The 20,291-nt window shown below is 44.5% G+C and overlaps 1 protein-coding gene and 1 long non-coding RNA gene across 3 annotated transcripts in view; one reads left to right on the top strand and one right to left on the bottom strand.

Moving 5' to 3' along the window:
* The window catches only part of BTBD9 (BTB domain containing 9), a 290,025-nt gene that overhangs the window by 196,079 nt on the left and 73,655 nt on the right, over positions 1-20,291 (top strand). For both annotated transcript variants that reach the window (XM_074949106.1, XM_074949108.1), the window contains exon 9: positions 5,211-5,318. In XM_074949106.1, the coding sequence (XP_074805207.1) occupies positions 5,211-5,318 (108 nt within the window). The remainder of the gene's footprint in view (positions 1-5,210; positions 5,319-20,291) is intronic.
* Positions 4,761-20,291, bottom strand: part of LOC141985202 (uncharacterized) — a 59,574-nt gene continuing 44,043 nt past the window's right edge. The window contains exon 3 of the long non-coding RNA XR_012638888.1: positions 4,761-4,872. This is a non-coding gene — a long non-coding RNA (uncharacterized LOC141985202). The remainder of the gene's footprint in view (positions 4,873-20,291) is intronic.

Here is a 20,291-nt window from a genome sequence, read left to right as displayed (position 1 = left end):
AATCACTTAATCTGTGTATGCCTCAGTTCCCCCACCTGTAACATGGAAATATTTACCTGTATTTTAAATGCACTTTATAAAGTGCAGTGTGTTATCAAATTTGTAATTTAAATAAACACTAGTGGTTAAGTGAATAATAGGGGAAGCCTTGGGTTTCTGGGAATGTTAATATAAGAGAAACAAATGTTTAATGCTCCTGCTATTGCAAGGAATGAGCTGCAGGAACCTTCAAGTCACTCAGCATTTCTCTCTCAGCCCACAGGGCAAGATTTACTAATGAAAGCTAATGTAACATTTTATTCTAATATGGGAAGCCCCAGTATCATCATCAGCTTTGCCTATGACTGATGTATTCCTGTTGTGTACGCAACTCTGCCTTCTGTAGTTAGACATTCTCCTTTCAGCCATCCCAAATTCATCACAGCAAAGCACAGCTCCTCTATAGAAGTTTACCCTAGTAACTTGCCTGGAATACGTTTGAAGGATTAGTGCATGTGGCATGAAAAGTGGCCCTTGTGCCCAGTGTGCACTGGTGAATATTCATGCAAGTGCCTGGCAGGCTTTTGCTTTTTTTCTCTGAAAAGACAGCTCTTGCAGAATAAATTCCAAACAGGGTGTATTTCTTTTCTCTCTTTGTTCTTAAAAAAAAAAAAAAATGTGGAGGCAAAGGCCAAACTCTTATTTTGCATCTTTCACAAATCCCAAAGGAGGAAGTGTCTATTTTTATCATTCATGTTAAGTCTCTTTGGGAGTGGCTTAAATTAATACGCTGTTTGTTAATGATAACCCAAAGCCATGTCCTCTTTCAAGTAGTTTAACCTGGGCCAAGTACTGCTGAGATGAGAGCAACTCACAAAAAAAGAGATATGTCCACTTAGTCTTTTGCTCTCAATCCACACCACTTGTGTTTTAATTAGAGCATTTAGCGGTTAGAATAATTATAATTACCACTGTGCTATTGGAAATATTTGAATTTTAAACTCCTGATCAAAACTTTGAAGACCTGGCACAAGGAAACTGCATTGAGTCCCCAATAATGAAAGAAATCTATTGAAAAACGTAATTAGCTACTTTTTTTACAGCCTTTTTAAAAGAAAACAATTTACATATGTTTTTGCCTTTTTCCCTCTTTATAATCCTTCAGAAGATTTAGCCTACAATTAGAAATTGTTAAATAGATTCAGTATCTGTTGTTTATAAGTACTCGTCACATCTAGGATTCTACCCTTACGTTGTCAGACTTTTAACAAGGAAGTCTGTCTTGTCTTGAGCTGGCAAACAACCTTAACAGTTGTAGAAAAGCAGGGTGAGTGAGGATCTGAGGAAGCAGAATTTCTCATAGCTGAATCTTTCTTCTGACCAAGTCCTGAAAAGATGCCTCTGGGAATTTGACAGAATCAGCTCTGAATTTTTAATTTGCAGATAGACAGAACTAATGAGAGCTAAAAGGCTTCTTTTGGAAGCCTTTTATTTTAGTGTCTTAAATTATTATTTATTAATAATATTAATGGTCTGGGATTGAGTTGAGAGATTCTGAAGTCTCTTTGTAAAATCTGTTTGTTCAGCCTACCTGAGCCCAAATTTTCTGAGATTGAGAAATAGGAAATATAATGCTAAACCTAAAGTTTTACCAGGTTCTGATTTGCACAGGATCATGGAAGCATGAGGCCTTAGCACTATTCTTGGGTCAGGGATTGGACCCATATATTCCTAGTAAATGAATTCCTAAAGCAAGGCAGGCTCAGCTATGGACAGCATTTTCCCATAAGGAAAAGGGCTCTTTGTTCAGCTCCCAGCTAGGTCATTTTCACCTCTCTACCGGCAGCATTGTTTAACTCTGAAGAGTGGAATAATTTTTGAACAGTAATTTTTGTCACAGCAGAGGTAGCAGCTGAAAGCAAGAAAGATTGTCTCACTGGGGAGAAGTGAAATTATATGAGACTTAAGCATTCTGGTAAGAGATCCTTAAAGACACACAAGCTTGATAGTTTGCTCCTGGAAAAGTGTTTAAATGTGACCAAGTTTATTTTCTTTTAGAATCTAACTGGCTCAATTTGGATGTTTCTTGATATTTTCAGTGACTGGCAACAATCCTTACCCACTGTAGTTTGAAAAGGGTTTGCTGTGCATAGTTGAGGAAAGAACCCGGACTAGCCCCTTTTGTTAATTGTGCTAACTAGATTCCGCAGTTTTCTTTTTACTTGTATGTTTAGCTCTACTTATAGTGATTTAGATGGTCAGTGTAGTTCTAGCTGTTTTTGATTGGTTAGTTGTGCTCTGATTATTGTGGTAGGAACAGGTCCCATTGGATTTCATAGCAGACAGCAGGTGCAATCAAAATATACCAAATGTTCATTACAGTTAGGGCTTGTCTGCACTTACACCAGTGCAGCTGTGACACTGTAGTGCTTAGTGAAGACACTATCTGTGCCAACAGGAGAGCTTCTCCCTTCTGTATAGGTACTTCACATCCCAGAGAGGCAGTAGCTACATTAACAGGAGAAGCGGTCTGTCAACATAGCACTGTCTACACCAGGGATTAGGTCGGTATAACTGTGTTGCTCAGGGGTATGGATTTTCCACAGAGTTATACCAACATAAGTTCCTAGTGTGCACCAGCCTTAGTGTTAGCAACATTTGCTGACAAGAATCTGCTAGCCAAATTATCACAAAGGCTAAATATTTACACTAGTGTATTGCACAAATTTAGGCATACTGCATAAACAATATGGAGCAGGCACTTTCTATGAGCTTTTAAAGGGCACCCAGTTCAGTGAATAAGCAAAGGACTTCAATCTTTGTAACTCTTAATCTGATAGAGAATTAATCCCTTAAGGAAATGAATAGAAGATAAAAAAAAACACATTCAGCATAACCTAGTTTGCCATAACATGCATAATGCAGGCTTTCCAATTAGAATATTACCATTTAAAAACTTGGTTCACAGACTGAAGAGAGAGCAATTATTTTGAAGAAAGGGAAGTGCAGTTTGTTGAGTTTGTCTACAGTCACTCCTAATTCAAGCAGCAAAGATAAGCGTTTTGAAAACATACTTGCTATTGAGTGTTGTATCAAAACAACAGCAAAGAAAGCAAGTAGTTGTAAACCAAACCCCTGCTAATCAATGGTATGCAGCCAGCCCAGGCACATATGTACGATATAAACAAAATCACATCTATTAATTTTTAAAAATGCTTCACTGCTTCTAAAGAAAAATAGGTAATGAGATTGCCTCCCACCACCCCCAAGCCTCAGGCCTGGTCTACACTTAAAATTTAGGTTGACATAGTTACAGTACTTGGGGTGTGAAAAAAAGCACACTCCGAGGGCCATAGCTATGGCGATCTAATCCCCAATGCAGACGCAGGTAGGTCAATGAAAGAATGCTTTCATCAGCCGTAGTACCTTTGTTTGGGGAGGTGGTGTTCCAACAGCAATGGAAAAACCCTTTCCATCCCTGTAGCCTGCATCTACACTACAGGGTTATGCTGACATTGCTATGGCGCCATAGCTATGGTGTACTAGTCCCTGTAGCATAGAATCCACCTCAAGACTTGGGAAAATTTTGTCTGGAATATCAGGGGAAAGAAAACCCTTGGCTCCTTCAAGGATTGCGCACACACCCTCTGCTCCTTCAGGCTTGAAGAGTGAAGGAGGCGGAGCTCTGTGGCTTATTGGTTGGACAAGGGCTCAGCATAAGCCTACTGACTCCCATGCACCCACGGGGAAGGTCTATAAATCTTTCCTCCTGTCTGAGGGTACCATTCTGCAGCGGGGTGGGGGGGCTCCTGCTCCACCCCCTCATCCCCCTTGGCATTATGGTAGGTCTGGGCTTGTGGACCTTGTTGTAGACATCATGCTAGTTGCCTTTTTAGTGCTGGAAAAGAATTTATCTCACTGCCAGATTGGGCTGAGATGGGTGTGGTTTCATCTTCCTGTGAACAGCTCAGGGACCTAGTAGGTAGGTTAGATTGTAAAATTATTTTTTTTCATAGGTGCCCAGTGCAGGTAATTGTTGAGCATGAGGTTCAGTTACCTAATAAACCAGACCTAGAAGAGAAATAGGAAGCCACATCTCATAAAGAAGGTGGGAAATGGGGATGGGGCTTCTAATTGGGGGCTTGGTACAGTGAGGAGACGACCCTCTCTTTCGCACTCCTTTAAACCTCATATTGGGAGGGAAGGGCAGTGGAGTCCCAGAAATGGTTCCGAGACAGGTTAACGGAAGCTGACAACAGCCCTACAGCAGATGAAACAGAGGAGTAGGAGGCATAAATGCAGTACAAATAATCACAGAGGTAGCATATGACACTTTTAGGAGTAGGAGGCTGAAGGCCACCTCCCTCCAGGTGGCACAGGTTACAATGGAAGGTTGTCCTGCTCTGGACAAGCTATTGCCTTATAGTTCCCAGATGTCTCACTTGATAAAGTTGGAGCTTAGTTAAACCATATTCCTGATGCCTTGTGTCCTGGACACTGCAGGAAGACCAAGATAAGGTGAAGGGAGCTCCTTAACAATGCATTTAATGTGTTTCCTGAAGGACAGCACACTCATTAGGTAGTATGAATAGAAGAAGGGGTCCTTCTTAAGAGCTGACCTGACCTGACCTGAATAGGCCAGTTTTACTTTTTCTTTCTTTGCCAATTTGATCCATAGAGATGAGAAATTCCCATTTCATATGCAGGCCTTGAGTTCTCTGTTAGTGAGTAATCCTTGTGTTTGCGCCACAATAAGAGAATATATGCAAGAAGACAGTATTCCACACAATCAGGATCTGCTTTATTTTTCTTCTGGCTCTTGAGCTGTGCTTTCTGTACAGAGCCACATTATCCAAACAGATCTTCAAGTCAGTGATACACTGGCAGTTCCACCTGGCAATTGAAATAGAGTATATATAGATTAGTAAATAAATTAAAAATAAACTGTATGAATATTGTAGAATGACTATAGGGAATATATTATAGATTGATTGTTGGCGTTAACATAAAGTAGTGTGAATAGTTGGGACTCAGAGGAATACCCGAAATAATGTGCGAAAGGAAAAGGGTATCAACAGGGAACACTGATTGTTAGAGGCACATTGTAGACCAAAGAGTTTAGCTAAACAAGGATTAAGAAGAAGATAGAAAAGACTGAAAAAAAATAATGAGCATCTTGGTTTAGTGGTAATTTTACTGATCACTTCTGTATTCTATTTCTCCCTGTCCAGGTTACTTCTCTGGGACTGTGATGATCGGAGCTATAGTTACTACATTGAGGTTTCCACTAATCAGCAGCAATGGACGATGGTGGCTGATCGAACAAAAGTTTCCTGCAAGTGAGTTTAATTTTTTTCCGCTTATTTGCCCATGGGAGAAACTAAGCAAACTATTACCCATTGATCTGTGAGAGATTTACATGGTTACGTCTCACTAACACTGGTTGGAATTATACCATTATAACTTGCAAATAACTGAGACTAGACCCCAACAAATGTGATTTTGGGGAGTGGAGACTTCAAGTGTAGCTCAAGAGCCATTCTTTCAAACCAAAACCAACTTTTGTGGATGCTGCCAGTCAAGCCAGTTCCACATTTTTCCAGACTGGTTTGCCAATGTAATATTTATTAGCAAACAAAAACAATGTTTAGTTACAGTTAAGGTTGCAGTAGGACACACTCTGTCTACCCAAAACCTGACAAGCAAGGTGTCTTAACCTGGCCCAGGCTACCTTTCTGGATGGACACAGTCTGTTGTAATGGATCCCAAATTCTGGGCCCTTAAGTTTCTAAGAGCCCTTTATCAGGGTAGTGACTGATCACTTTTCTAGCTCTGGGTCCCTCCAGCAAACTCCCACAAACAGACCCTGTGTCTGACAACACTCCCAAGCTCCCACTTGATTAGATGCTTTCTCCCACAATCCCTTCAGGCTGTGGGAGCTCTGATTTCTCAGTTAGCCCTTCAGGTACAGGAAGGCAAGGAACACTGGCCTAGCAAAAGAATTTCTTAACCACTTGCTTCTTAATAAAGTACATGCTGGAGAGTTACAGATCTTTGAAAAACAACAAAATCCTGAGCACACTCCCCAAGCCTGACCTTATGCCCTCCTATGAGTCTGAGGCTTGGTCTGCATCCTTAGGCTTGGTAGCCCTTTCTGCCCTCCTTAACCCAGTGGTCTTGCCTGTCATTGTGGTCTGGCCTCTGGCTTAGAAAAACACCCTTTTAAAACAGCCTGTGTCCTCCATTTACCCATGTGCTTCTTCCTAGGAAAGTTTCAGGCTCCATGTCCCCTGTCAGCTTCTGGGCTGAGAGTCAGGGGCCCTACCCATAGAAAACCCAGTAGGGAATAGTCATTATGTTGTTGACCCTTGATTGTTCTGTCATAGCTTCTCAGACAAAGGTCTCAAGCCCCTGTGTGATAGGTCACTTGGAAGACCAGACAGCCTAGCAGGTATGCCATTGGCCCTCCAGCCCCTTGCATCTCTTTCAGGATAGTATAGATGCCTGGTTCCTGACTCTAAGCTGGAAATCTCCTGGTTTCCACCCACATCTGGGCAACAGACCTTAAAGTGGTGTGGTAGGAGGATCCAGACCCAGGCCCTCCCACTCCACTGGGTCCCAGACCAGGATCCTCGCTGCAGCAAGTCTAAGTCCACTGCCCTGAGCTACTTCCTACCTATATGTCCCTTCAGTTTGGGGCATGGCCTCTAGAGCCAGTCAATCAGTTAACAAAGAGACCAAAGGAGCAAGGCTCTGCAGGACCTCAAAGGGAGTGGTGGTTGGAGAAGGCACTGTCTATGAGCCTTACCCGATCTGTGTGCCCTCTCAGGCAGTCTTTTGTCTGGCTTCCCAGAGGAGTCATCCTCCTTCCCATCACCATTTGCATGGGCTTCTCAGCTCCTTTCAACCCACTTCTCCAGTAGGAGCATGCTCAGCAGGCCTGGAGGAGCAGGTCTACTTGGGCCCAGTATTGCCTTTTAATCCCTTCAGGCCTATTGTGGGGTTTGTAAACCCCATTACATCCGGCTACAAAATGGATACACAAAGGAGGTTACAGTACAAAGTAGAGCCTCTGAACCAAAATAGGATTCACAAAACAAATTGAAGTTTACAAGTTGATAAAGATATATCCACAATCTGTCACACATGGAAATAAGAAAGGGATAGACTGGTACATTCCTTTCTACCTTATTGCCTACACACTGTCAATAATACACTCCAATGTTCCATAGGCTTTCATTTCTAGCTCCAACAGATACACATATGCCATACCCAGCTTAATCTAATTTAGTGCATCACCTTGATAGTGACTTCATATGTTTTTATAACAATTATATCAACAGATCAGCACATCTGACTGTCCCATAATCCGTGCATTTGGGAAATTATTTTGCCTTAATGTTGCTCAAGTCATGTGATGGTTCTTAATTACAACACCTGTTTGAAAGTGGCCTTTTCACTGTGTGAATCACATGCAACCATACCATCCCGCCACATAAATCAGCAGTAGGGTTTGAATTCCGTGACCTACACATCCCTATCTTAGGCCCTTACTGTTTGAGCTACACAAGTAATTGCTAGACCCTTTCTAGACCTAACACGGGAGGGGGATTTCACGCACACTTTTACAGTGAGTTACATAACTATTTACTAGTCAACAGAAGAATACTGGTGATCAGGAATCCTGGAGTCTATGCCTGCCTCTGGGATAGAGGATGTGATTTATAATGTTTAGTGAAAGAATAACTAAAACTGGTTTAGTCCCTCTAAAAGGCAGATTAGTGTAGTGGATTAGATTGGTTACTGTCATTTTAGAAACCTGGGTTTTCTGCCTGCGGTGATCTTGCATAATATCTTTGCTAATTTATTTTTGAAAAAGGGTGTGGAAGGGAGATCAGCATCTCTTCCCTGTCTTCTAGATTGGAGTTTATGGCTGTAGTCAGTAATAAGGGTAGTGAATTGCATGAGAATAGCATTTAGAAGAAGTGAGATCTGAACTTCTGGTCTCCTCTTTTGTAGCTCAGGAAACTTTTGTGTGTGTGTGTGAGAGAGAGAGAGAGGGTGCAAGCATTCATGCTACAGAAAATTTGTCATCAAATTAAAATTTGGTAGATTCACCTTGGCTCACATATTTTCTGTGATAGGTAAAAATGTATAAATGATATTCTTGGAATCAGCACATGAGGAGCAACATAGTGGCCAAAGGATGAGTCCCAGTGTGTGTTGTTTCCTCTAAAAGGGATGAAAGTGAGAACAATCCAGTGAAAAAAAAGGGTGATTTTTGAACTTTTATTATTCTTTCTATATCAATTCATTTTTCATCAAATCACCATAAAAAATTTAAATAGTGCTCAAAGTTTATATTCTGTTAAGGTTTTTGCCATTTCACTGCAATTTTTACGAAATAAAGATTGAAAATTTTTATTAAATCTGAACTTTGTAGCACAACTTTAACTACAGTGTAGCTACTGTTCTACCAAAATTACGTTTTTAAAACTACATTGAAAGAATATTAAGGTTGCTAGGTCAAGCTCTTGCAACCTTAATTTTCTCCCCTTGTGCATATGCATTATGATCGTCTTTAATTACATGATCACATACTGTTTTTCTTAAACCATTCAAGTCTGTCCCTCTCCCAGACCTGTGTCCTGCTCCTTGCTCCTCATTCCAGTTTTCACCCCTTGGACACAGCCACTCGCAGTCAGTTTCATCCAGTGCCCCCAGTTCTACATCTGATTTCAGTCTCCTTCCTCCCCCCACCCATAACTCCCAGTTCCCTGCTGGCTCTCAGTCCCAGTCTTTCCCCCCTCCTCCCCCCCCCCCCATCTTCTACCATATTCCCTATCACCCACCCACCCCCCTTCCTTCCCCAGGTACCTCATCCCAATCTACTCCCTCTGCCACCAACCTGTTGCTCTCAGGTAGGGTTACCAACCCACCAGGATTAATTAAAGATTATATGACGTGATGAAACCTCCAGGACTACATCCAACCAAACTGGCAACTTTACTACCAGGCCTGGCTTTTGTTCCCTCTGCATTCATGACAGGCTGCATCATCTTCCATGTTGCTTGGTCACCATCAAGGGAAGCAATGAGAGACTGAGAGCACAGAAGAAGCAGTCTCTCTGCTCTCATTCTCTGTGCGTACCACCACGCAGCCCTACAGCAGCCAGAAAGAGCAATTGCAAGGAAAGAACTACTACTGTGCAAGACCATGGTCAGAGCAAGCAGAATCTTCAGATATATTAGCTGTCAAACTTGAACAAAGTTTCTAGTGAACATGTTTGAAGTGAGGTTTTAAAAAAGTTTATAGCTTGGCCAAATTTGGAATTTTTTTTTTAACATGGAAATAGCAAATGGCACTTCCATGGCACCCCCTCACTCAATTTCAAGCCCAAGATCCAAAGCACAGAGGTGCTAGAAGTTCTCAAAGAATGGATTTATTGTTTTAACGTGGGCTAAACAGGGTATTTTTCACTACTCTCATGCTCAGAAACTGCTGAACCTTTTTTGCTGAAAGTTTCCAAAAGAAATCATCAACCTGAAGCTGACACCTGGCATGGAAAATATCAGCCTGAATAATTTTAAGTTTGGCAATGGTATAATCAACTAAAAAAAGGTCATGTAGTGGGAAGTGTTGGGCAACATTAAGTATAGACAATTCTATCAGCTCCCCTGATAATGATCTGTGCTAAACAAATAAAGGTCTCTGCCCTGAAGCTCAAACTTACAAAAGCACAGTGGATACAAAAACAGTACAATCCAATGGAGTTAATAACATTTAAAGAAACACCATCAACTTGAAAAATCTCCTTTCTGTCTGAAATGTTTGTACCTACTATAGTTACAAATAACTCCTAACATCAATATACATGGAAAAAGTTAAATGCGGGGGAAGGGGCAATATTTTTTCTGGGTTTTTTTTCTGGTTAATTTATTTCGTATTTGACGTTGTGTACAATCATGTTCACTATCTTTCCTGCATACTCAGTCATTTAGTCAGGTTCTCTTTTGCAGACAGTCACAGGAGAGCTGAAAAACCCTTGAATTATCTTTAAAGTAATTTAAAAAAAAATAGTGGGATTTTTCAAGAGTGCCGAGCTGACTTAAAAGCAGAAATGACTTTCATTGAAATGTGTGCGCCTAAGTAACTTAGCTACTCCTGGAAATCCCACTTTGAGGGCATAGATCTTAAGCTTGTAAATACACAAGACTAAACATGCACAGTTTCTTAACTTTTCCTCATAGGTTTATTTATTTATTAATAAATAAACATTTATTATCATTTTTGTTGTTCTTCTCTGGAATCTCTCCAATTTGTCCACATGTCACTGAAAGTGCGGCGCCCAGAATTGGACACAGTACTCCAGCTGAGGCCTCACTAGCACCAAGTAGAGCAGGACAATTACATCCCATATCTTACATCTGACACTTCTGTTAATACACCCCAGAAAGATATTAGTATTGTATTCAGAGTTTTTCACTGAATTAGTTCCTATCTGATAATTCCTAATAATTTCATTGAATGCAGAATAGTGTTTCTGAGAGAATACCCAGTCATTTAGTTATGCACTAAATAGTGACATGCTGTCCTCATTGAAAATTAGTTTGGACAGGGTGTTAGTGTTCGATGAGGGAAAGAAATCTTAACAAAGAGAAGAAAATGAACTACTCACTGATGTACAAGTTAAACTGGTGTATGTTTGCACTCCTTTGTTAAGGAAAATAAGAGACTTGTCACCAGATGGGGGTGTTGGGGCTATGTATATTATTCCAGTGCCTTCTATACCAACAGTACACTACAACATTACAATAGCAGATGACCATTAAGATACAGTACACACTCTGTAATGCCTTTCATAATTACGAACCTTCGGCTATAACAGTCCTGGTCCCTGGATCCCAACTACAGTGTTGTAAACAAACAAATAAATAAATAACAAAAGGATGTTGCACATACATGCACAATTTTTATCCAGTGCCATATGTTCATGCTGTGCTTCCAAAACAGAAGTGTCACATTGTGCCTCTGAAACAAAAGTGTCATTAAAATATGAGCCATGCCTCCAAAGCGAAAATCAATTTCTGTTGCAATAAAGCTAGGAATTATTGATCATTTGAAAAAAGGAGCAATGCAGGCAGATCTCTGATGTGAGTATGGTCTGTCAAAAAGCACAACTGGAACATTAAAAAAAAACAAAACGGAAAAATCTCCAAGCATTTGTCCATAAAGTCAAGATTGACGAAGGACTGTCACAAAAGAAGTTAAAATCCGATGACGATGCACTAGATGAAGCAGTCTTGTGGTTCCAGCTGTGCAGAAGCAATGGTAATCCTGTATCTGGACTGATCATTTGCAAAAAAGCAAACATCGTGGCACAGCAAATTAATCCTGAAACAACATTCAAAGAATCTTGTGACTGATTGTGGGGATTTCAAAAAAGGCATGGCATTCAGGAACTGAAAATTGTTGGTGAGTCCCGTTCATGTAATGATGAGGCTGTAGACAGCTTTCTCCCAAAGCTAAAGCAACTTTTGTTAGAAGGAGGTTATATGCTTGAGCAGATATACCAGTGGTTCTCAAACCTTTGTATTGGTGACCCCTTTCACATAGCAAGCCTTTGAGTGCGACCCCCCTTATAAATTAAAAACACTTTTAATATATTTAACACCATTATAAATGCTGGATGCAAAGCGGGGCTTGGGGTTGAGGCTGACAGCTCACAACCCCCCATGTAATAACTTCGTGACCCCAGTTTGAGAACCCCTGAGATATACAATGCCGATAAAACAGGGTTGTTTTGGACATGTGTGCCTGACAGGACATTGTCCCAAAGAACAGATATGGTGCAGGGAAATAGAATTCTGAAGGAAAGGGTGATGTTTCTGTTCTGTTAACATGCAAATGTGGAAGTTCCAAAATTATCCCACTTTTCATTGGAAAGTCATGACAGCCACGATGCTTTCATCACGTTAATATGAAGTCACTTCCAGTGAATTACAAGAACTCAGAAAAGCCTGGATGACGGGAAATTTTTAATCCATGGTATATTGAGGGCTATGTCCCTACTGTTAAGAAACGTTAATGTTGAGTGCATTAAGATGGAAGAGTCCTGTTACTCCTGGACAACTGCCCAGCGCACTCCCTGCACACCAGTTAGTGACATCTGCCAGAAAAATTGTCTACTTACCTAAAAACACAACGTCAAAAATCAAGCTGATGGATGGTGGGATAATTGCAGCATTCAAGTAGCAGTATATAAAAAGGCTACTGAGGGAAATCCTAGTCACAAGGAATACAAGCTTATCTGACTTTTTTGACATCCTTCACTCTGAAAGATTTGATATATCTTGCAGCTGACACGTGGTCCGATATTCATTCAGGAAATTTCATAAACATTTGGAACAAGACATTAGGGTCCTCCCTGCCAACTGTCAATCATGATGCAGAAGCGCTCCAACTAGAAAATGACAACAATGAGCAACTTCTGTTGGATGTCCAGACGCTTCATTTGCCAAATGGAGTGGAGAATCCTGAAGCTGTTGTGAATGACTGGCTTCACATGGATGATGAGTGTGCAGTTACCATCAGGCTGACAGATGAGGACATCATTAACAACGTGTTTGGGAGGTCAGATGCCCAAGAAAATGAAATCGATGAGGCAGACGAACCAGCATCCCCTGCCCCACTTGCATCTGAGGCAGTAACGCAGTTAGAGACTGCTTTTGCATTGATGTAAACACAGGATGTTGAGGCAATAAAAATCCTGCAACTCCATCAAATGCTGATGTTGGCTTGTACCGCTTCCATGCAACCGGCGCAGGAAAGCAAAATTAATTAATTTTTTTAGAACTGAGACTTAAATCAACATTTGGCATTCTTATTTTTTTGAATTGAAACAAAACTGAAAATTTGTTGATGCACTTTTAAATTTTTCATGTTTGACTGGTTTTGAATGTTCCATTTCGATTTGAGATTTGAGTTTTTTTATGCTGTGTTCTTCAGTGAATTAATGCAAAATACTGGATGCATGTCACAAATGGTTATTGTTAGCTTAATTAATTAATTAATAATGATAAAGCCTTTATCCAAGGCAACTTCATTAACTTACTCCAGTAATTTATCATTCGTTTTGATTGTTTTTTTCAGTATAATGAATCCCTGGCGCTAACGAACAAAAGACTAGGATTCCAGTGGGCGTTATAGCGAGGGTGTATTATATTATTAACTACATGTAAATATTTACTTTCAGTTGAAACTTGGCATATCAATTCTCATTCTGAAAGAGCATTTATATTTAAAAATAAATAAATCCCTGTAGCAGAGCATGGTGGGGCCCCCTTGGCTTCTGCCTCTGCTAGCTTCACAAAGTCACTTGGAGGCAGGCAGGAGGGAGGGGAGAGCTACCTCCCTGCTTCCATTCCCTGCCTTTTCCCTTTCCTCCTGCTCTCCCCAGTTAGGGCCAGGTTATCTCCAGCCCACTCTAATTTGTTCCCTTAACAAGGAGCGGACATGACAGGCTGAATCTGCAACCCTTTGCCCAGCACTCTGTCACACACCTCCTCCCCTTCTCGAACCGCCAGGTTCACACTTCCATGTCCTCTCCTTCCTCTCCTGGGGGAGCCCTCTATGGGGGGGGGGTCTTTTCCCCTCTTTCAGGTCAATACCAGGGCTTTCCGTGTGGGTTTCCTTCATCCCCCACCCACAGAAACTACATTGTATGGGGGTGGATGGCCCCACAGCTCCACCGTGACCCACAGGTCCTCGCACAATTCACAGCCCCTTGGGTGTTCCCCTGTTTTCCCCCCCTTCCTTTCCATCAGGGTTCGGGGTTGGTCCTGACCCCCTCCTGGACACTCAGGGCTTCCTGTCCCCCATGCTTGTCCAACAGAGCCGGCGTCTCTTCCTTTGGGGGTCTGCTAATAAGTGCCTCCACCGGGTCTTGCTCTCCAGTCAAGGGCCCTAGGGTGGATGTCTTGCCCATAGCTTCCCTCTCCTTCTCGTGCTCTGTTCTCTAGAGGTTTTCTGCTTGGGGGTCTCTAGCCCCTTCTTAGGGGAATCTCCCCTTTTCCCTGTCTTGGGCTTCTCCCTCTGCCCACCTTCCCTCTTGGGAAGGGGTCCCAGTCCATACCCGCTACCATGGGATAGGCCCTTTACTACCCCAACCCGTTGCCGCTTAAACCTGCCCCAAACCTCAAGGGGCACCTGGGCCATAGTGTATTGCCTCCTATCCCTGTGGACACATTCTATATCCATCTTCACCCTGAGGAGCAGGCTGAGGCTGAGTCCACCAGCCCTTGCTGGAGTTTCCTCCCCACCATCCCTGGAATGGTGGACAGCTTCTGCCCCTTTCCCTGCCCTCCAGTGTTTGCCCAGCCACACAACTCCGCCCACCCACAATTCATGTGTGGGCAGTCCCCCTTCTTGTGTTCTGGTTGTCCACACTGCAAGCAGACCACCGGTCGGGACCCCAGGAGAGCCCCTCACGTGTCCTCCCGTTCATTCTCAGGTCCTTCCCAGGCGGGGTTTCTCTGGGCCTTCTCCTGGTCTCCACATCCCTGCTTGGCCATCCTTCCTTCCTGGGAAAGGATGCCTCCACCTACTCCTCTGTACATTTCACAACTGCCTCGACCATATTTGGTTGGTGCCTCCTCACCCACACCTTTATGTTCTCGGGGAGGCCCTGTAAGAACTGCTCTAGGACGAGCTTGTCTGTGATCTCCCACACAGTCTGGGTGTCCGACCTCAGCCAGCGGGTGGCCCAGTCCATTAACTTTTGGGTGAATGCCCGGGACCGCAAACCCGCCGTTCACCTCGCTGCCCGGAACTTCTGCCGGTACTTCGCGGACAGCCCCACCCAATCCAGGATGGCTGCCTTCACTACTTCATAATTTCTGGCCTGCCCTTCACTTAGGGTTGGGTTCACATGTAGGCTGCTTGGGCTTTGCCAGCTATGTAGGGAGCCAGTTGCCTGGCCCAGGTTGTCCTGTCCCATCCAGCTCCAGCGGCTAGGAAGGCGTCGGCATCATCTGTCAGGCCCATTTTACATAGTCCTTGGCCTGGCGCCCAAACACCATCCCCTGCCGTGGCATTCACCACTTTCTGCAGGAGCTGTTGTTGGATGCCGGCCTGCTCCCAAATGAAGTCCTGCAGGCTCTTCTGCTGTTCTGTCTGCCAGGTGAGCAAGGCCTGTCTCTCCAGATGGTGGGCTTGTTGAAAACTTTGCATTGCCTTCTGCACCACCTCCTGCTGCTTGACCATCTATTGCAGAGTCTCCTCCATCTCCGGGCTGCCAAACACTTGCTCTGGCACAGGAGATCCCGGACGAGCCCCCATATGTAGCAGAGCGTGGCAGGGCCCCCTTTGCTTCTGCCTCTGCTAGGTTCACAAAGTTTCTGGGACACCCTGGGTTTAGTAATCACTGGTGCACTTTATTCTCAGGCTTGTTTCCACCACCATTTCACCATGTACAAGTCACTCTTCACCGTCTGCAGGCAGGTGGGAGGGGAGAGCTACCTCCCTGCTTCCATTCCCTGCCTTTTCCCTTTACTCCTGCTGTCCCCAGTTAGGGCCAGGTTACCTCCAGCCCACTCTAATTTGTTCCTCTAATGAGGAGCGGGCATGACAGAGGGCTGAATCTGCAACTCTTTGTCCAGCACCCTATCACAATCTGTGTGTGTGTGTATATATACACAGAGAGAGAGAGAGAACGCATGCGCAAAATGCAGGGTTTTCTTTGAGTGCTTGCACATGTCCATTCCAGGTGTATGCCACGTGCTCATAATGCTGGCGACCCCACTCTCCCTCAGTTCCTTCTTCTTAGTTTCTCCTAGTGACTTTTTCCTACCTCTTAGTGTAAATAGTTATTGTACTGTAGTAGTTAGTAGTTAATTCTAATAGTTTAATAATTTTTAATAGATAGTTTTGAATGCCTGTGCACTTAGTCAGCAAGGCAGTTCACATTTCGGTGCTGGGGCATGCCTTGGTTGCCAGGCTTCAAGCCCTGCTTCAAGCTTCCTGTGGCAAGTCAATGCCATTGAGTGACCCATATTTGAGTTGCCTCAGGTGCTTAGGGGAATCTCACAGAAAAGACCACTGCCAGGTTTGCAGAGACTTCAAACCCTGCACCAAGAAGGACCGGGAAGCGAGGTGAAGGTGCTTCTCATGGAGGCAGCCCTAAGACTTGCTTTGGAGCCATGCTCAGACTCAGCATCAAGCACCTCAGCTTCGGTGCGGGGTGCTCTTCTCACCAGTTGAGAGTCCGGGCACCAATCTTCTTCTTTGGTGCCTTAGAAGAAACACCAGACGCACCAGGAGAAGAGCCAATCCCCGGTGCCAAAGACAAGCAGGCAGGGGACTGGGATAGAGCGAGACTCACGTCGGACCGCTCTTCCTCCCCACCATCGCAACAGATACTTTCAGCTTCAGTACCACTGCAAGCTCCGCTGACACTGGCACCTTCCTCACGCGGACAATGTATTGGCCAGTTCGCGGTACTGTCGACTCCGCAGGTATTTGCAGTGGTCATGGATCTACTTTCCCTACTGATATTTGTGTCCCTGTGTGTTCAAGACATAGCAGTGCCAGTACCTGCTGAGCAGCTAGAGAGCCATCTCCTGGACTTTGCCCTATACGGTGACCGCCCTATAGGGGAAACCCCATTTGGCAGCACCTGCACAATCTTCTCCATGATGCCAATCACCGGCACTGAAGGGAATGGCACCGCCTTGGTCTCCTCACTGCAGTTCATCCTCTTCATCAGAGTCCAAACTGTGGTCTTACTTTCCCTATCGTCACAGCCACTTGCACTGCTCCCCGGACCAATCCTATACTACTGTGGCCCCAAGTACAGGGGTGCCACCAAACACTTGGCCACCAGGTCCATGGGCACCAGTGCCTATGCAATGGCCATTTTGGAACCCATGGGGTTTCCCCGGCCCAGGGCACCTTCTCAAGGCGATCATACCCTGTGGCTTCAGAGAGCAGGGCACCCCCAGAACTGCGTTGAGAGACCCCAACCCAGACTCCAGTACCAAATCCACACCAACCTTCAGGAAGAAGTCCCGCAGGCCTCGGCTGACACTGAGGAAGTGACAGAGGCTCCTAAGCCGGTCATCGCCTCTTCCTCCTCCTTCCCAGATGAGGCAATGGTGGCAGCAGGGGTCTCCCCGCCGCAAGATGAACCCAAGGCATATCAGGACTTGGTAAAGCCGGGAGCCTCAAACTCAGGTATACAAGCAGAGGTGGTCAAGGAGACAATACACAGACTTCTAGATATGTTGTCAGCGGCAGGTCCCTCTAGGGTGGCTCTACCACTCAACAAGACCATTATGGACCCAGTCAGGGCACTGTGGCAAACCCCTGCCTCCCTCCCTCCTACGGCAAAGCATACAGAGCGCATATACTTTGTACTAGTTAAAGCAGGGGTGGGCAAACTTTTTGACCAGAGGGCCACATCTGGGAATAGAAATTGTATGGTGGGCCATGAATGCTCACAAAATTGGGGTTGGGTTGTGGGAGGGGGTGCGGACTCCAGGGTGGGGCCAGAAATGAGGAGTTCAGGGTGCGGGAGGGGACTCCAGGCTGGGGTGGGGGAATAGGGTGCGGGGGAGAGGGCATGAAGGCTCCAGTAGTGGGGGGCGGGCTCTGGGGTGGGGCTGTGGATGAGGAGTTTGGGAGGTAGAAGGGTGCTCTGGGCTGGGACCAAAGAGTTCGGAGGGCAGGAGGGGGATCAGGGCTGGGGTAGGGGTTTGGGGGGCGGGGAGGGGTGCGGGCTCCAGCTGGGGGTGTGGGCTCTGGAGTGGGGCTAGGGATGAGGGGTTTGGGGTGCAGGGGAATGCTCCGAGCTGGGATCGAGAGGTTCGGAGGGCAGGAGGGGGATCAGGGCTGGGGGAATGGGGTTAGGGCACGGGAAGAGGCTCAGGGATGCAGGCTCCAGGCAGCTCTTACTTCAAGCAGCTCCCAGAAGCAGAGGCGTGTCCCTTTTCTGGCTCCTATGCACCAACCCTGCAGCTCCTATCTGAAACTTAGCTCTCTTCATCTGATGGCCTGGAAGCTCCATGGCTGAATCATGAGGAGCAAGTCTGTAGAATCCTACTGGGCTGTAGAAAATCCTCCACCAGGGCCACCTACCTTGCAAAATGGAAGTGGTTCTCCATCTGGTCCTACCAACAGAGAATTCAACTATGCAGTCCTCACTACAGCTCATTTTGGAATACCTTCTGCTTCTGAAACAACAAGGTCTGTCCCTCTCTTCAGTCAAGGTTCACTTAAGGTTCATTTCAGCCTTCCATCCCAAGGTCAACAACCGATCCATTTTTTCGCACAAAATGGTTATCTGTTTTCTTAAAGACCTGGAGAGGATATACCCCCAGGTTAGAGAACCCATTCCTCCCTGGGATCTAAACCTTGTCCTGTCAAAACTCACTGGTCCACCGTTTGAGCCACTAGCAACATGCTTGTTGTTACATCTCTCCTGGAAAGTGGCCTTCTTAGTAGCCATCTCTCTGGCCAGAAGGGTTTCAGAGATCTGGGCCCTTACATTGGAACCCCCATGTATGATCTTCTTCAAAGATAAGATTCAGCTGAATCCACACCTGTCGTTCCTCTCAAAGGTGGTTTCGCAATTCCACTGCAGTCAAGCAATCTTCCTCTGAGTATTCTATCCTAAACTGCATGCGAACAGAGAGGAACAGTGCCTACACTCTTTGAATGTTAGACAGGCTCTGGCTTTCTGTATATAAACTACCAAACCGTTCCACAGATTGACTCAGCTGTTCATAGCATTTGCAGAGAGAAAGAAGGGCCTTCCCATCTCCTCCCAGAGAATTTCATCCTGGATTACTTCATGCATCTGGGCGTTACAAACTCTTGGCCCCCGCTAACATGACTGCTCATTTCACAAGATCACAGGCCCCCTCGGCCGCTTTCCTAGCGCAAGTTCCTATTCAGGACATCTGCAGATCAGCAACATTCTCAATGCGCTATGCCATCACCCGGCAGGCTAGAAATGACTCCAACTGCAGCCGTGCAGTCTTGCAGTCAGCCTGTCCTTGAACTTCAAGCCCACCTCCTGTACAACTGCTTGTGAGTCACCCTCACTGGAATGGACATGTGCAAGCACTTGAAGAGGAAAAAATGGTTGTTAAGCTTTCTGTAACTGTTCTTCGAGATATGTTGTACATGTCCATTCCAAAACCCAAGCTCCAACCCCTGTTATCGGAGTCAGTTGGTAAGAAGAAACTGAGGAAGAGTGGATCAGCAGGGCCCTTTATACCAGTGTTATGAGCACACGGCACCAGAGGGCCCCGTAGCCAACCTGACAGATACCTCTAGGGGAAAAAATTCTGGCAGCTGTGCTCAGAGCACATATAGACCTACATTGGAATGGACATGTGCAACACATCTCAAAGAATAACAGTTACAGAAAGCTTTATATAATATAACCGTTTAATGTTCGTGGTTGTCTGAAATTCTCCAATTACTGTCTTTAGCACAAGTTGTACAGCTAATACGGTTCTCTATTGTGAACTGTAGAAAAATGAGTGATGTCTCTTACAATGCAGCATATGTTACAATAGCAAAAGAAAATGGGGAGAATTAGGGATGAAATTCAGCTTTAGAGAGAGAGATACACTCGCAGAGTTGGAAAAAAGGTGAATGTTTAAACCAAAACAAAACAATTTACTTTGCTAGAGATATTCTGTATCCCTTTTGCTGTTCTTAAAGATGTGCTTGGATAAGAGCTTTTCCCCTTGCACCCTGGCTTGTCTGTCTGCCTAATCCTGTACTGAAATTCTAATCCTTTGTAGACTGTTGTCTTGAAAGTGATTGTGAGGTCCCCAAACTAGCCTGCTGGACTCCCAGCAGGAGGAGTAGAACAAACTATAAAGGTAGAAAACTCAAACTTCAGCCAACTTCTTTGATGATCAGTAAGAATGTCAAAGAAAATAATAAGAAACAAAGGGAAAGTAAATTGAATTTTGTTCAAGTAGCATATACTGTATTTGATAGTCTACCCAAGTGTGAAAATTCCTTTTAAACTCTGAATGTGTTGCCTTTGGTCAGGGTAATGGTATTTTAATGTAGTATTTTGCCTGAATTAGTAATTCAGCGCTCAAAGCCTCCAGTGACAGGCTATTCCTAACCTCTTCTCTCTCACTCAGTCTCAAAAGGCTGAGGATCGAGGAAGAGAAGCCAGGGTGTTGTTATCTTCACAGGGAACGCTTGCTGTCCTTAAATGGGAGCCAATTAATGCACACTGACTGTGTAATTGTCATTTTAAAGATGCTCTATGTAGGCAAATTTTT

This window comes from Natator depressus, chromosome 3 (genome assembly GCF_965152275.1).
Source record: "Natator depressus isolate rNatDep1 chromosome 3, rNatDep2.hap1, whole genome shotgun sequence".
NCBI classification, from domain to species: Eukaryota; Metazoa; Chordata; order Testudines; family Cheloniidae; genus Natator; species Natator depressus.
The sequence above is the reverse complement of the archived record's forward strand: the minus strand, read 5'-3'. Positions and strand labels throughout refer to the sequence as shown.